Source organism: Artibeus jamaicensis, unplaced genomic scaffold, assembly GCF_021234435.1.
Source record: "Artibeus jamaicensis isolate MK-2021 breed Jamaican fruit bat unplaced genomic scaffold, CSHL_Jam_final contig_327, whole genome shotgun sequence".
NCBI lineage: Eukaryota > Metazoa > Chordata > Mammalia > Chiroptera > Phyllostomidae > Artibeus > Artibeus jamaicensis.
Genome location: NW_026521772.1, coordinates 4,046,323 through 4,064,529, shown reverse-complemented (window position 1 = coordinate 4,064,529; position 18,207 = coordinate 4,046,323). Strand labels below are relative to the sequence as shown.

The window sequence follows — 18,207 nt, the reverse complement described above, 5'->3', positions numbered from 1 at the left end:
GTTTCTTTAAATAGGACTTTTAATTTGAAAGTTTAAATGAAAGTATTGTTTTAATGAATATATCTATTATATACACATGAACTATAAATGTGTGTTCATTTTAGCAAAGAAATATTTTTCCCCTTGTTATGAACCTTAAACAGTCTATCTAAAGTATTTAAAAGGTTTGAAGCCTATTGCTCAATCTATATAAAAAACTTTAGGTTCTTAAGCAAAATGAGAAAACAGGTCTCTCTTTAATTTCAGCTTAATTTTCTGAACCAAAAGCAAGCAACCATGAATATACTGGGTAGTTATTTATAAATGTTGGCTTCTGAATGTGCTGGGTGGTTATTTCTAAATTCTGGCTTTCTAGCATAGAATTATTTCGAGAATAGTCTCATGCAGTCATTGGTAGAAAAAGAGGACTTTCACTACAGATGAACTATTAATACAGTTGTTGCACTTAATGCTGCTCTGTCTCAGTCGTCGCCCCGGTGCACAAATGCAAATGCGCTCACCACAAAACTGGACAAATACATTCCAAGTCATAGTGGTCCCAGTGTTTCATTTCAAACTATGCTCTTGACAGCAGTATTACACAGTATTTCAAGAAAAAAATAACATGGAATATTTTTTCACATAGATTTAGTTTAGTTTACATTCAGATAATTCATGCTCCTATAAAGTTTTATTTTTTATTTGTGTACAGTGAGGGTCATTCTCTTATGACAGCTAGAGTTAAGAATGAGTGTCACAAAATACGTTATTTGCCACTGTAGTGACCAGTCTATAACCAGAAAAACAGGGGCCTGGTCAAAAACCAGAGCCCCACCCCCACCCCCCCGCTCTACTCCCACAGACCCTGCACATCCCCTATCACACACGCATCATCCTTTATTCTAACTCTGACTCCACTATTTTCCTGACAAAATCATAAACTCCAGCAGAGCAGGGGCTCTGTGCATCTTGCTTACCAATTTTCTAAGCTCAGTATAGCACAATGCCTCACATATAGCAAGTGCTCATAAATATTTGCATAATGAATGCATCATGTATGAATGATTGATTCAAAATGTCTCCAAGCTGAAAGTGACAGTTCCCAACTTTCTTCACTCTCTTGGCCCAAATTACTCAATGACATGAATACTGCATACTAAATAGCCACTTTCAGTATAGCCAGAAATAATAATAATTATTATTAATGAGTCAATCCTAACATTTGAGTGCTTACCATATGCCAGGTGCTACGCAGGATGCTTTAGGTCTGATTTCAGTTCTCACAGCAACCCCAGGAGAAGCACTACTGCCTTCCCTTTTACACATGGGGAAAATGAGGGATCCTAAAACTACTCATTTACCAAAGGAACAAAGCTAGGTTACAAATCGGGCAACCTGGATGAGTCTGAAATGTTGGTCACTATGGAACTAGGGAATTCTCTTTTTCTTTCCCAGTCTTGACCTGTTCAGAGTTCAGGCCTGGATTTGCCTATACTGTCCTTAGGGACATTCATAAGCAAACCCTCTGTGTATATAAGTTCACTGTATAAAAATCATTACCTTTAACCTGATTGATTTCTATTAAGAGTGATAGAAAAAAACTGGGGGTTGATAAATATAATCAGTATCATGGTGAACATATGGATGGCTTCATGGGTATATACATATATGAAAACTTAGCAAACTATATGTTCTCATTTATAAATTATGATATATAACTTATGACATGTCAATTAGACACACATACACAAAATAATGATATACAAACTGTATTCCATTTTCATACGTGCCAAACAATGAGAACATCTAGATAACACTTATTTCCACGTACATGCCATTTCAGTAATTAACTTTAGGGGGTACATAATATGGAAAACACTAACCTGTTTTGCATTCTGGACTTGAAAACTGTGCTACCTTTTGGACTTTTCGTACTGGTTTGACCACTTTCTTCTCTTTACTTTTTTCAGCAGGTTTCTCTTTCACCGAGATATCATCTGAAAGGCAGAAACATTTACAGCAAACATTACAATGATTCCTACCCCCTCACTCATCCTCCCCCCAGGATGAAAAATCAGCATGAAGTACATGACTCAGGCAGAGAGAAAGAAACCTTCACTAAGGCTATTTCTATGACCCACAAGCTACCAATGCCAACTCCTCTTATGAAAAGGTCTAAAGATGACCACTACTCTACCCTTAGGTTCCAATTCTTTGTGTTTTTTTCCAGAAAACACTGGAGAAATTTAACTCATTTTCACAAACTGAAAGAAAGTGCAACTAATGCTTTTCAACCCAGGATCCATACTCTTTATAGAACCTCAGAGGTAGGTAGGCACTTTCTCAGATTCCAAGTTCATTTAAAAATTCCTACATAACTGGGATATTTGTGAACTTCTAAAATAAAACTTTGTAAAATACTCACTATAATATTCCTAAATTAGGCCCTTTTATGGTTATGCTAGTGAAATATGTGAAGGTATTTCACATATAAATTACTACTCATTAATTTTTTTCAATTCTAATAAAGGAATATATAAAGGGGTAGGTTTACATAATACAAATAAATAATAAATAAACAATACAGGAATAAACTGTTGCATGTACTCACCACTGTAAACCTACCTTTATCCGCCCCTGTGTGTATAAGTTAACCTCCATTACAGGTCTACATAAATATACTTTAAAATACATAGAGCACTGCATTCTGGGCAAGCGGAAGGAAGTATGAGTCAAAGGCTCTAAGGCAAGAGCATACCTAGTGTCTACGGAACAGCAGGAGGCCACTGTGCAAGAGGTGAAGAGCAAAGCTGTAATAACCAGGGTCAGAGACATAGCTGAGGGCCAGATCGCATAGGGCTTTAGAGGTCATTATAAGAACTTCAAGTTTTATTCAAGAATGAGATGAAAAGTTTTTGGAAGCTTTTGAGCAAAGGAGCAATATAATCTCAATTAAATATTAATAAGCTTCTAACACCTGTGAAGAGAACAAACTCGAATGAAACACAGAGGCAGGGAGACCAGTCAGAAGGCTACTGCAGTAATCTGGGCAAGAGCCTCACGGTGGCTCGGGCCTGGGTGACAGTGACAGAGGCAGGCTAGCCAGCGGTTTTACTTTAGATATATTTCAGGCACTATTAGAAACGAGGTGTAAGAGAAACATGGGGGCCAAGAGGCCAGAATAATTAGAACAAATTACCTGAGATGGACAGACTACCAGAGGAGTAGGTTTAAGGGGTATACAGCAACCCCATCTAGTCAGTTAGCTACATTTCGGATACATTAAATTTAAGAAACCTATTATACAACCAAAGGGAGATCTGGAGTTAGCAGCTGGATATAAGAGTCTGAGTTCAGAGGCAAAGTCTGGACCAGAGGTATAAATTTGGGAATCAACAACAAATGCTTAAAGTTCTGAGATGAAATAAGCTTGTCTGGTGTGTAGGTAGATAATTAAAAGCCCTCCCCCACAAAAAAAGGAAAGAAAGCAGGAGGGGAAGGAGGAAGAAAGAGGAGGAGAGCGGGATAGATCCATGTACTGAGAATGGGACATGCCGATATTTAGAGGTCAGGGTGTCAATTAGGCAAAAAACTGAAAATGAGCAACTAGACTTAGGAGAAAACCAAACACTTATGGTATCCTAAATGTCGAGTAAAGCATTTCAGAAAAGAGTTTCAATCATGTCCAGTATTCCTGAGAGATGACAAGTCAGAATTAAACACTGGTTTTAGCAATGTGGAAGTCATCGATGATCTTGATAACAGCAGTTCACAGAGAAGCAGGAGCAAACACCTAGGAGAAAGGACTCAAGAGTAACACAGAGGAGAAAAGTTAGAGACAGTGAGTACAGGGAGACTTTTGGAAACTTTTGCAAGTTGAAAACAGGAGATAAGTAGGGCAGTAGTTGAAGAGAGTAGGGTCAAAAGAGAGGTCCGTGTATGATGGCTGAAACAGCAGCATGTTATCAGTGTGTTGACAGAATGACCCTGTAGAGAAAGAACACTTGATGATGTACAAGTAAGGAAACACACTAAAATTATGTCCTTAAAGACACAAGAGCACACGGAACCTAAAACACAAGCGGATGGACTGGTCTTAGACAGAAGCACAGAGTTCATCATCTACCATAACACAAGTGTAACAGACAAACCTCGTTAAGACTCTTTGACATACAGCAAATTCTACTTGTCTATAATGATACTGTCCTATGAGGTATATTGTTATTACCCCTGTTTTTCACACGAGAAAACCAAGGAAGAGAGGTTATGTAACACAGGTAGTGTGACAGAGCCCAATTTGAACCCTTCTAAGCTAATTCCCAAACCTTTGCTGTTAACTAAATACAGTGTTCTGATTACAGTGGGAAAAGCAGACTAAACACTTAATGCCACAAAATTTATTAGAAGAATCTCCACTGGGGCATCCTAGAAAAATCTCAGGCTTTACAGTCAGAGATGGCTTTGAATATTGGCTTCAATCCTTACCTGCTCTATGCAACCTTGGAAAAATTAGTCTTTGAGTCTCTCTTTCCTCAACTGTAAAAAATACAGAATACCAAATATCCAGCATCTTGTCTAAAATCATCTAGATGTTTAACATGTAGCAACATTTTGAGTATAACCTTATTTCCTCCTTCCAATCTTCCAGAAGTTCCTCTTATTTCCAATTCTCTAATATTATTCCCTTCCTAACAGGTTCCTTTTTCTTTCTGCATTCTGCCCTTACGTTAGTATCTACTTATCTGCTGCCTGTGAAATTACTGACCATTTCAAACACCTCAGGGGTTAGTAGAAATGAACTTCAACTAGACTGCTGTTAGTTTCTTCAAATCAGACAGGCCCCACTCTGAAGGTCCTTCAGTTTAAAAATAGCCTCGTTTCTGTCTCATCAGCCATGTGTGCTAATTTTAACCCTGGAGCAGAGCCTGGAAGCAAAGGGCGCCTTATGACGGACCCAAAACCACCACTACTTAAGTATACCATGTAGTTAGAAAAGGGAAATATCTTTAACCTGGTGGCCATTTTATGTTTAAATATTTTAAGTCAGATAGCATGTACGATGAAACACTCAAATCCTTAGAAAGCTTTCCTCTCACCTGCAAAGTGAAGTGCTAAGTCTCGATACAGTTCTCTGCTCATGTTTTGAAACTCGGCCTCTTGCCACACTTTGCCATCAGGTGTTCGAATCCTGGTCTCCGAAGGATTGAAACCTAATACATACCAACAGTACAGAACATTCTTATCAAAGCTGCTTTATAAGTATTGTTTGTTGTACCTTTTTAAGTGAGATACAATTAACAAAGTATAAAGTTCACTTCTAAAGTATACAACTCAGTGGTTTGCAGTATTATTTACAAAGTTATACAACTATCATCATCTAGTTCCAGAGCATTTCATCTCCCCAAAAAGAAACCCTGTACACATTAGCTGTCTCTCCCCATGCTACCATCTCTGTTCTCTGGCAACTGCTAATCTACTTTCTATCTTTACGGATTTGCCTATTCTGGACGTTTCATATGAACAGAATCATACTACACATGACCTTCTGTGTCTGGCTTCTTCACTTAGTACAATGTTTTCAGTGTTCATCCACTGATTAACATGTATCAAAGCTTTACTCCTTCTTATTGCTGAGTGATATTCCATTGTATGGGTGTGCCAACATTTGTTATCTATTCATCAGCTGACAGACATTTGGGGGTGCTTATCTTTTGGCTATTATTAATAATGCTGCTATGGACATTCATGTACAAGTTTTTATGTAGACATATGTTTTCAATTCCCTTGGGTATTATACATAGGAGTGGAATAGCTGGGTCATATGGTAACTCTGTTTAACTTTTTGAGAAATTGCCAAAATGTTTTCTAAAATAGTTGCACCATTTTACATCCTCACCAGCACTATATGAGGGTTCCAATTTCTCCACATCCTCAACAACACTTGTCATTGTCTGTCTTTTTTATTACAGTCACCCTAGTAGGTATGAAATGGTATCTCAATTGTGGTTTTGATTTGCATTTCCCTAGTAACCAATAATGCTGGGCAGCTTTATAAGCTTTTAAGAGAGGAATGCACAATTAGCTACCACATAATGTGTTGACAAATCCAATTTGGAAAAAGCAACCTTCGGTGAGATAAAGTAATCTATAGTATATTTGTTCAAAAAAGACTAGAAATGAAGAAACACTAAATTAAGTGATTAAAAATGCTAATTATAGAGTTCAGAGATATAAACTATTCATCTCAAGACTAAAAGAAAGACTACACTACTTATTCTTTTCTTTGAAGACAGGCTAATGCCTAACATCTGTCTCATTTTGCCTGTGGCTGAACTAATGGACCAGTTGCTGCCTACATAAGCAAAACACACCCAAAGTGTGAAAAATGTATCTTTAAAACATCCTTGTCCAATTTCTCAAAAACCATTACACGTGTGCTTTTTCCTAGTTCTGACTTCCTACTTCAAATTTATCACTACTCTTTATAAAATACACTGAACTTGGAGTGTTACTTTACAAAATAATAAAACAATGAACAGGGATGTTACCCAGAGTAGTGCAAAGATTCATAGTTTCAGATGGTTCAACTTATCCAAAACTTGGCAGCCAACGAATATTTGTAAAATTAAATCAATATAAAGAATAGTTGGAATTGAAATTGGTAAAAGGTCTTTAGAGGTGTTAGATAAAATGTACTAGTAAGTTGACTACATGTCTAACAGTAAATGATCCATTCAGCTCCTGGGCATAATAGCATAATCTTAATTTCACCTAACATTTGTGGCAAGGGGCACACAATTATACCTACATCTGTATAAGGAAAAAACGTACACAGTGTTCCGTCTGCTATAAACTAGTTTGTAATAAGAAAGTGTAGCAATTCTATGCAAGTCTCTCTCCCTCTCTCTCAGCACGTCTTCATCAGCAACCCCTCCCATCTCTCTACATTCAACCCTATGACTCTTTGTCCTGTCCTCTTTAAGAACTATTTATCTGCATGAGAGCCTTTCTTTATACTCGCATCTTTACTTGTAAGTTAACTTCAAGAAGCTTTCAATGTCTCTATCAGTTTCTCTTTCTGTCCTCCAGTCTTTATTTCCATTCTTTCTTCACTTTTTTACTGACTAGTTGAATTGATTAAATAGAATAAAAAATTTACTGGGCACTTACATCCAAGACATTGTATTAGGCCCTGAAATAAAGTAAGGATGACTTATATAGGCTCTTAACATTCATGGGCAATTATACCAGGAGAAAAAAAGATATGCAAACAACTAAGTATAAGACAAGAAAGAATCACATAAACACCATTTCTGTTTAGTACTTCAAATTTTAGAGCAGAATCATAGAACATTTCCAAAGTCGCCTTAAAAAAAAAGTGCACAAAAACATAAATGAAAATCCAAAGTTTAAATGGTTTTAGTATGTTAACAACTGTATAAAAAAAGAGAAAATAAATAAACTAACTCTCTTATTTCTGTATATGCAAAAATTATCTCGGAAAAAAATATTATTTCTGGAAAATACACAGTGACCTCCAGAAAAGGGACCAGGTGGCTGAAGCAAAAGAGCTTTTCGAGGTCCACCCTTTTCATTTTTGACTTCTGAACTTCATAATTAAAAAGTGAATTTTTATTATGTATTTGAACAAATGAAACTATCAGTTTAGATTAAATAACATATGGATTCAAACTGACCATCTTAACTTTGCCTTAGTAGAATAGCTAGAATTTCAGAACTTCTAGAACGAACAAATCTTAAATGTACCATATGCATTTAATGGGTCTGATATAAGTATAGCAAAAGTTCTGGAGAATCACTCACTATTTCAGACCAACAAGAACATTCTGACCCCACCATTCACTACTTGCTCTTGTCAACAGTGTGGACAATGACTACATGGTACACAAATAACTAAAGGGTAGAGAGAGTTTCGTTACTAACGCATCAGACCAACCATGGATAACAGAGTGATTTTTTTCAGTATTCTTTCTAAAGGGAACTGCTCAAGATTTCATCATGAAGTAGCTAGAATAAAATGCAAATTACCCATTTTAATCTAATTTACAATGGATATCACTAATAAAACATGATATGCTACAAAATAAAGCTGGTAATTGCTCTAACTGTATACAGTAATATTTATTCTGCAGGAAAAAATGACTAAAAGCAATTCAGGACTAAAAATTTAAAAAGGGGTCAGAGAAAAATTATACTTAGTAAAAATACAAAACACAACTGACTACAGTGAAAACTGTCTTGGCTTGTTAATAACTTAAAATTAACAGAAGAAACAAATTTTGACAATATTTGATCATCATACATTTATCTAGAAAAACTGAACTTTAAAAAATATGCACAAAAGAAAGGTTACAATGGCAGAAGTTTTCAGGACTAAAGCTTAACACAGACTAACATGATCTACGAATTAACTATTTATTAGAAACTTTACATGATAACCCTAGGAAATTAATTTCAGGAACATAAAAATACAAACTCCTTAAAAACACCATACATAAACACTTGAGCTGGCTAAAAACAGAAATTCTCTCTGAAAAGCTTTTTCTCAATGGAAAGCTATTAATGTTGGAATAAATGTGACTTAAATATTATTCTTAAACACGGGGGAAAAACCCATGTCAAAACTTGAAAGTTACCACAACATGAACCGAATGTCTGTGCCAAAATATCCTGTAACCAAATATTAACTAAACTGATTGAATTATCTTTTGAATATTACTTCTGAAAGAATTCCTAACAACAATCCAAATACAATGACAGAGTAAGAGAATACTCTTTCAGTTCCCTGAAAACATACTAGTTCTTATTTCTTCTTTTGTTCAACTTATTAAATGTTCATATAGTGGGCCTGCTGAACTAATTAAAAATTCCAGTTCTGGGCTCTATCCCCAGAAATTCTGATTTAGGTCTAAGGTAGGATCCAGAAGCCTGCATTTTTAACCTGCACCTTGAATTAATTTCTTATCTGTTCTAAAGAGGATCGCCTCTACTCAAATACCACTGGGAGGAGACGGGGGGGGGGGGGGAGGCAGGAAGAAAAAGACACCAGGACTGATCACAAACCTTTATACACAGGAGCAGGCGGTGCTGTTGCCACTTTCCTGACTTTCGCGGTCACTGAGCTATCGACATTAACGACCATCACTGGGTGGTCAACGTGACCCAGGTTCTGGCCCCGGCCACGCGTTTCTTCTGAGTGTTCCCACTGTTTCCTAATCCGCTCCTTGAGTTTTTCCAGTTTGACATCATGTTGTCGCCTCTTTAAGATATCTAATCTTTGGGAATTAGAAGTACTAGTAGAAGAGGGAGAAGAGTCAGTCAGCTGCAGCACTTTGGGATCGACATCACGGCCCACATTACTGACGGAAGCCTTCAGATTATTCTCATTTCCTTTTGTCCTATTAGGCTTTTCTTCCTCAGTTCTCATAGAAGCTGACATCTTAATCAAACTTTCAGAATTTTGCAATGCATCAATTGCTGGTCGATCATTTAAAAACCTAACAACAGTATCATCGATGACAGATGATTGGGAACTTTCAAGATCACAGCAACGCATATTTCGTTCTTCTCGGCTGCTTACCATCCGATTCCCATTCTCAGGCTTTTCTTCATTAGCATCCACAAGATATACATGCTTTGATTCTAAAGGGCTGGGACTTATATTGGAAGGTATGCCATGAATTTCCCTATAATTAAAAAATAATAAGTTTTAAATAAAAAGTACAAGAAACAGTCAAACTAAAACTAGTCTTACAAATGGTGAACTCTCGAGTAAAATTAGAGACCAAACCCCCCCCAGAAATTCCAGAAAGTTAAAACTAATAAAATAACCATTACTAATATTAAGACTCAATGACCCTTCTATCAAATTCTAAATCATAATCTGAATATAAAAAAATAAGAAAAATGGAAAAGATGTGTGGAGAAAGTTCCTTAAGAATGCCAGAAAATAGGGTTACAATCTGATTTTGGATATTCACTTGACACCTTTTACCAAAATGTGTATTTTACTCCTTTACTGGCACTTCTTATGTGTAAATTCTAAATAATGTACCAAATTAACAAACAGATGGAACAGAAATAAAGTAAAGGTACAATAAATATTTTCCTTCAAATAGATGTGGTTAGTAAATTCAAATCTCTCTGAACCACTGACCATTTTTGGCAGCTTCAAACCATGTAAAGCAAACCTAGAAATTTCAGAGTAAGCAAAAGGACTAAACACAGCCAAAGTGCATATCACAAAGTCCATATTCTCTATTCATAAAAACACTAGCAAAAGTCTTCCTTCAGAGACTATTTTTATTTCACACATCATTCCAATTAAGTTGTATTTTAGGAACAGAACCAGTTTATTAAGAGAGAGGTTAATGAAGACAAAAAGGCCTCAGCGGTAAGAAGAGCATTTGAATCACGATAAAACACCCAACAAAATTACAAAAGCACACAATACAATGACCAGGACCTGCCATGTCTGAAAGAGTCGATGTCTGTCACGTGTGGCTATTGTGCACTTCAAATATGGCTAATCCAACTTGTGATGTGCTATAATGTAAATTACACATGATTCAAAAGATTTTAAAAAACAAAAGAATGTAAAACATCTGTGTGTGTGTATGTAACTACTGTAAATGCTTATATTACACATGTGGCCACATTAATGGGCCTACTGTATAGCACTGATCTAGATGTTCTGTTTAAAGGCATAAAACTGCCACAAAAATTATTACAGCATATCATGGTGATTATATAAACCATATCCATTGTATTTGAGTATGTGTATTTTTCTAAGGAGATAGTCTACCGCTTTCATCAGATTATCCCAGGGGTCCATGACCCAAAACACATTAGGCCCTGTTCTGAGTGGCTGATTATTAAATAAGATGGGGGCTGAGAACTGAGTCCTGTAGCTTCCACTAAATATCAAGACTAAGTGAAATTATTTTCACTATTTTGACCAGACTATAATAACAATTAGGTTAAAATGATTTAGGTCTAAAATTAGCACATGTAGAGAATAAAATAAAGCATAAAAAGACAGGTTACATATCATGGCTAAATCTTAAAAAGGGAAGAACACAGAAAGGGGAGGGGAGGGGAAGGGGAGGGGAAGGGAGGGAGGGGAGGGGAGGGGAGGGGAGGGGAGGGGAGGGGAGGGGAGGGGAGGGGAGGGGAGGGGAGGGAGGGGAGGGGAGGGAGGGGAGGGGAGGGGAGGGGAGGGGAGGGGAGGGGAGGGGAGGGGAGGACTGATTCATTCATTCGCTAAACATCTGCTAACTACATATAAGGGTATTCAATACACAATTCTTTCAACATTTCTGTAAATATAAAAATGTTAATAGTAAAATACTGGGAAAATAATTATGAAATACTTAATAGATGACAGACATTAGTGCTTTGAGAATAAGACAGACTTACAGCTTTATATAAATTAATGCAATGGGTAGATAAGGAATCAAAACAACGCAATTTGAAATATAGGAAGATATACAGCATCACAGCAGCACAGAAGGGTTAAACAGGCTGGGGGACTGGAGTGGGGCAGAAACAGATCTCACAATATTTCATATGTAAGGTGATGAAAGGTGAGTTTGAAGTGATGAAGGGAGCTGGCCATGTGAAGGGCATTCTATTCGCAGCTATAAGTATTTTTTCATAAAAGATACATAATTTACATAATTTTAAATATTAGGTAGTATTCTTAGTAGAAAAACATTACAATAGACACATAAAAGGTCAGTAATTTAGTTTCACTTCTGATAGTGATTATGTTTCCAGGCAACTTGCTTAATTTTTTTTTTAAAGATTTTATTTATTTATCTTTAGAGGGGAAGGGAAGAAGAGAAGGAGAGAAATATCAATATATGGTTGCCTCTTGTGAGTCCCCTGCTGGGAACTGGCCTGCAACCCAGGCACGTGCCCTGACTAGGAATTGAACTGCGATCATGTGGTTTGCAGGCCCGCACTCAATCCACAGAGCTACACCAGCCAGGGCGATATTTTTCTGGTTCAAGATTATGAACTCTGATTATTTTTCAAATTTTACCTTTCTTTTTTTTCTAAACTATGAATTTCTACCCAGATTAAGTCCCTAGCCTTCTCTTTACATTTTTTTTACCATTTTTATCAGTATGACACTAGTGACAATGCCCAAATTTATACTCCCAGCCCTGACCTTTCCACATACACCCCACCCAGATTTTCAAATGTCCACCGAGTATTCTCACCCAATATTTCAAAACTGCATCAAATTGACCATATTGAAAACTGACCTTGTAGTCCACCTCCATCACCCTGTACTATCAAGCACCATCATGAAACTCCTTGATTTATTGACACTTTAAAACACTAAAAATGCTTATAAGTAAAACAAAAAAAAGTAATGTTCAGTGTTTATTACTTATTACTATTTGCTACCCAACAGCACAAACACATGCATATTATTAGTAAAATATCCCTCAAATACAAAATTTGATAATTTTATCTGTTGAATATCCTAAATTATCAGCTATCTAATAACACAAAGCATCTTATATCATCCACACTATTAAAATTCATACATCAAGCTTGAATATCTAAATAAGCTGCTGAAAAAAGCCACTAGCTAAGGTCAAACAATGTATCAACCCATATTCCCAAGAAGAAAATTTAAGTAACTGATTAATGCTATCAGAAAAAGAAGAAAACTAAGCCATATGAAATTCATTATGTAGAACATCCAATCAGAGATATTAAGCAGGGGGAAGCAACATTTCCTGAATAATTTGACTATAGGAAACACAGTTACTACAATGGTGGTAGTGGCCTGGAGCAAATATTGTTTTTTATTGATTTTGAGAGAGAGAGAGAGAGAGAGAGAGAGAAACACCGATTTGTTGTTCCACTCATTTGTGCATTGATTGGTTGCTTAATGTATGTGCCCTGTACAGAGATTGAACCCACAATCTTAGCATACTGGGATGATGCTCTAATCAACTGAGCTACCCAGCCAGGGCGCTCCCAAAATATTTAATCAATGAGAGTAGAAAAATCAGTACTTCATAATATAGAAGATGTATGCTTTATTTTTTTTAATGAAAGGTAATATTAGCAGAGCCAGAGCACTATAAAAAGTTCAGATATTAGACTATAAGCTTGCTGTAAATATTCTGGGCTAGCCCAATTAGATAACTTATTTTTTTTAAACATTAACCTGTAAGAAGCCAAAGGTTCTCGGAATTCCACACGATTATTTCTCTTCACGTTACTCTCCAGGGTGGTAACTCTGAGAGGACTGCGAGATTTCTCCTTCCGTGATTTAGAAGATTTGGATATGGGAGCGTTAAGCCAAGAATCATCCAGGTATCTACCATCTGCAGGGAAAAACGTCTGTGAGAACATATAATATAAAATACGACTGTCTCTGAATTTGGCATGGGTCTAAGAAAATAACTTAGTATCTATTACTGCTGGAATCTCTAGCTGAATATTATCAAAGTAGATGAAAGACATTCAGGGTTTATTTAAATTCTTATAGTAAATCAATCTACAGAAAAAGATATTATGCAAAATAAAATTTGACATATAAAATTCCTTTTTGCCAAAGGCTCTCACTCAAAAAAAGAAGTATTAGAAAAAACACCACAGATTTACAGGTCAAAATAAAATCACAGTTTCAGTGGGGAGTACTAACCTACAGGTTGCAGCCCACTGACTAGGAAACCACAGAATTATGAAAGGTAAACAAGGTGAACACCGACTCAGTGTGAACGTATGATAGTATCCATGAGTCGGACATTCCATTTGTGATTGTAAACCCCAATTAAATTTCAAAGTGACATAAAGACCTGAGAATTCTTTTAAAAAGACATATATAACCCCAAAGCCTCAAAATCAAATTCTCACCACTAAAAAAACAAGTGAAGATTCACTGTCAAAGGTGATGCAGTGGTGCTAAACCCCTAATTAAAAGACGGGGGAAACATCACCCACAGACACTGAAGTTGAGGCTGCTTCATAACGACTCAGTACTCAAGGGAAAAACACATGCTGATGAGGTTTAGTCTCTAACAAGCGAGAAAGCAAATACATGGGACTATAAAAAGAAATTAAACTGAAATGAAACAGCATAAAAAATTTACATCGAGTACATTCATATCTTTGGTGGTCACCCCATACATACCTTTTCTACTTATTTTTCGAACAGCACTTGCAGAAGATTTCTTGGTATCCATGACAGAATCAAACACAGCTGTACTTGTAGGGGTTACTTCTAACTTGTTTTCAATGTGTCTCAGCTAAAGTTAAACACCATCACAACAAACAGGTTAATTCGGTAAATAAATAGCTACTATCAATTTACATAATTATTTAAAACTATATTACCCATTACCTTTCTCCAAAGTAGAAAAAAATTTAAAGAGTATTTTACTGTAATGAACAAAAAAATACTTTTTTTCATTATTTACTACTTTCGGCTCTACTAACAACTGGCGCAACAATGCCCAAATTTAGACAAGAAACTAAAAAAGATTCTGAAGACTTAAAAAGTTTCAGGAAAGTTTGCAGTACAATGGGCTCACAAAATCACACCACTCCCATAACACTTCTGTATCAGGGTCTCCCTCCCCCATTTCTACTGAGCCCCTTACCCTTCAAAATTCTTTAAAAAAAAAAAAAGCAACCATTCTGAAAAACAACTAACAGTTCAGCTGTCAGTTAGTTTAGCTCTAAATTAAATTGGGAGACAGAAGCTGTTCCTACATTATAATGTAGAAAGAGAGAATATCTATTGCTATTTATGGGGTCTAAATTAGACTTTGTATTATGACCAAATCTAGGTTATAGTATTACCTTTTCCAGATTGATTTTCAAAGCAGTTCAAAAGATTAGGGGACAGAGAATACCACATTCAAACAGCAAAGACATAGGTGATTCAAATTCAGGTAGGATACAAAAGAAAACAAAAAGGACATACTAGAAAAGGAATGGGCCAGAAAGCAAATGGAAAAGAAAAGGAAAGGGTCTCCCTTCGAGGGGACTCCTACACCCCCGACAAGACTGGACGGAACACAAATGAGAACAGGCTGCCCACAGTCCCTCTGCGGCAGCGCTGAGAGGCCCGCCACCACTGCTGCAACAGGCGACTCGCAGTCCATTCACGAGGTAGCAGTTCATTCCCTGACTCTGAGCCTTCCACATAGCCTCACCCTCCTCAATTCATTCCATGTTTTAAATCTTCACTTCAACATACCAAATGAGCAAAGCTAATACAGAAAATAAATAGCACAAAGTATTTTAATGTTTTGTATGCCATGGTGTTAATGTTCCTGACACCTGAAGTGTCTTGATTTTCTTTTACTATTTAATAGTTGCCATTAATGCTCATTTTGTAATATATGATACATAACTTCTTACCAAAATGTTAACATTATTTTCTACTAAAAAGAGCTATAGAAAAAATTTAATCTATTCGATCATTAACAAGTAATCAACTTTAAAACAGAAGGAAAGGAATGGAACTCTAACTACTTACAGCAGCTTTGGTCTGAGAAAGTGCATCCCACGATGTGGTTGTATCTGCTGGGGAACACTGATATTTATTAAATCACAATCTCTGAAGTTGACCTTAGAATCTGCATTTTAGTAAGATCCCAAATGCACTCAGAGCTTGAGAACCACTTTATTAGGCAGAACTAGTCCTCAGCAAGTACTTTATTATATAAAGCCAAAACATGGTTCTTTTTCTTAAAAGATTTTGTTTGTTTCTTTGTTTGCTTGTTTGTTTGTTTGTTTAGAGAGAGGGAAAAAGCGAGGAAGGGAAATATCAATGTGTGGTTGCCTCTCACAAGCCCTCTACTGGGGACCTGGCCCACAACCCAGACATGTGGTTTGCAGGCTAGCACTCAATCCCATGAGCCACACCAGCCAGGGCTAAAACATGGTTATTTTCCCATGCAGTAAAGTTGAGCTTCCTGATATATGGTTCAGAGCTACATTAGACATTGGTCCCATTAGTCCTCAGAAGAGCTGGACTAACGCCCACCCACATTCCCATTATACATCTCCAACAATCTACCATAATGAGCTAAACAAATATAAAATTTTACATTGTATGACATTTCATATTATAATGAGTAAAGATGAGAATACTCCAGACTTCAATCTTCCAGGAAAGATAACAAATCAATGTCTCTTTCTCTCTCTCTCTCTCTAAGAAATAAAATTTTTTTAAAAATTAAAATTTAAAATTAGGTATCCCCTTTTATAAATCAAAACATTTGTATAATTTTCATTTATTAATTAGCCCAGAATTTTATACATATGACCTACACAAGGAATTAAATTCAGTTTAGAAAAAACAAATCATACCTTGAACAGTATCCTTCCTTTGAGAGTTCCTTGGATTTGGTAAAGGCACCTCTTTTGATTTGCTGCTCCTCATCCTGCCAATTTACCTGCAAGCACACCATCAAGCATTCACTGAGTATCAATACTGTAATGTTAGTAAAGAAAACGTTCTGACTTATCTTGCCTTTCATTAAAGTCAGAAAAGGATTTTGTTATCTCTAAAAGTTATCTTTACACCCTCTTAAGAGTTCCTGACAGTCTAAGTAAGTCTATTCTTCATATAAGAATATATATATATATATATATATATATATATATATATATAAATCTTTATGTAAGAGTATGTATAAAAATCATCATTTTCTATAAAAATAGAAAAACATTATTGTGGAAAAAAGTACAATGAAAAAAATTTCTTCATGGAAAGAAAAGAATCTAATTTGTCAAAACTCTATCTTTAAAGTGCAAATTTTAATTTGCCAAGTGCCTTTTCTAACCACTTTAAAGTGTTTACCAAATCAAACAGATTAAACTTACTGAAAATTATTTCTTGGACAATAAAGAAACTACCTTCCCAGTTAAATGTTTTATAGGCAACATGACAACAAATTTATTCTATAACCACATGGAAATTTTGGAATTATTTATTTACTGAACATTTGTGTGTTTTCTTTTGCCTATTTAATCTGTAACCTGTAATCTGTAATCTGAAATTAGAGGAATTAAGAGAGGTAGACAATACTGTCTTTAAAATGTTTTTCTGATATGGTACATAAAATATGCCCCAATCAACCTGTTGAAAAAAATTTTAAGATATTTCTCTAATTTCTCTCTTCCCCTTGCCTCTATTCAGAGCATCACTTTTTCAGCTAAATTATGATTAAAAGCCTCCTAAATTATTCTACTCCTAATCTGTTCTTCATACTACAACCAAAGTTATGTTTCTAAAATAGGATTTAACAAATCTGCTTTTATAATTCTTCAATGACTATCAACTATGGGATAAAGTTCCAACCTGGGAAGCCTCCTCAACCTTAATTTTATAGTCAAGCCCCTTGTTATCTTTCTTCACTGTATATATATATAACAGTATAACAGTTATATATAACTGTATATTATATAACCAATGGTTATATAATAAAATTAGAAGTAGCATATATGCATCAGTGTCCACACGAGGATGTCCTTGAAGACTATATCTTCTGATTCATTTTCATATCAACAGAGCCGTTCAATCAACAGATAAAACAAATGGTAGTGTTGGAAGCTGTTAGGATCTCAATTTAAACAGAAAAGAATAAAGAAGAATCAAGGACAGGACTGCCAGTGAAGGCATGAATAGGAATGGGAGGGGGGTAAATTTAAAAAAAAAAAAAAAAACCATTATAAAAAAAAAAAAAAAAAAAAAGAAGAGGAGTTTAAAAAGCCACACTGGAAAACTACTCATAAAAAAGGAAGAGGAACACAACATACCTTGCTAGGTCCCTAAGCCAGGAGAAGAAAGGAAGGGAGGGAGGGAAGGAGGGAGGTAGAAAAGAAAAAGAAAAAGAAAAAGAAAAAGGGAAGGACAGGAAAGGAAAACAGGGAAATGACATTCATATAGTAATTTGCAAATAACCTGTAAATTTTGGTAAAATTACAAGGCACACACACAAAAAGCATAATTGCCCTTGCTGATGATAATAGAGAAAAGAAGGCTACAGGTGGCCATACAATAAGCTAAATGTATGATACCATGAAAACAATGGGAGGCATTTGAATGTGAAATGAATCAGAAGGTTGAAGAAAAAGATAATGTCATTACTCTGGCTACAACCAAGTAAAAGCCTTATTATGATTAGGCCAAAAAAACCCACTACAAGAACTATGTATAAACTG

General features: G+C 35.8%; 1 protein-coding gene across 7 annotated transcripts in view; it reads right to left on the bottom strand.

Annotated features, from left to right (window-relative positions):
* The window catches only part of CEP350 (centrosomal protein 350), a 110,388-nt gene that overhangs the window by 79,481 nt on the left and 12,700 nt on the right, over positions 1–18,207 (bottom strand). For 5 of the 7 annotated variants that reach the window (XM_053663672.1, XM_037145626.2, XM_053663674.1 and 2 more), the window contains exons 2-8: positions 16,351–16,436; positions 15,515–15,561; positions 14,162–14,276; positions 13,193–13,352; positions 9,064–9,686; positions 5,076–5,189; positions 1,863–1,976 (exon numbers count right to left, since the gene is read on the bottom strand). In XM_053663672.1, the coding sequence (XP_053519647.1) occupies positions 1,863–1,976; positions 5,076–5,189; positions 9,064–9,686; positions 13,193–13,352; positions 14,162–14,276; positions 15,515–15,561; positions 16,351–16,423 (1,246 nt within the window). In that variant the 5' untranslated portion in view covers positions 16,424–16,436. Of the gene's footprint in view, positions 1–1,862; positions 1,977–5,075; positions 5,190–9,063; positions 9,687–13,192; positions 13,353–14,161; positions 14,277–15,514; positions 15,572–16,350; positions 16,440–18,207 lie in introns of those variants that run through there. The other 2 variants (XM_053663673.1, XM_053663678.1) reach the window with 2 other exon arrangements.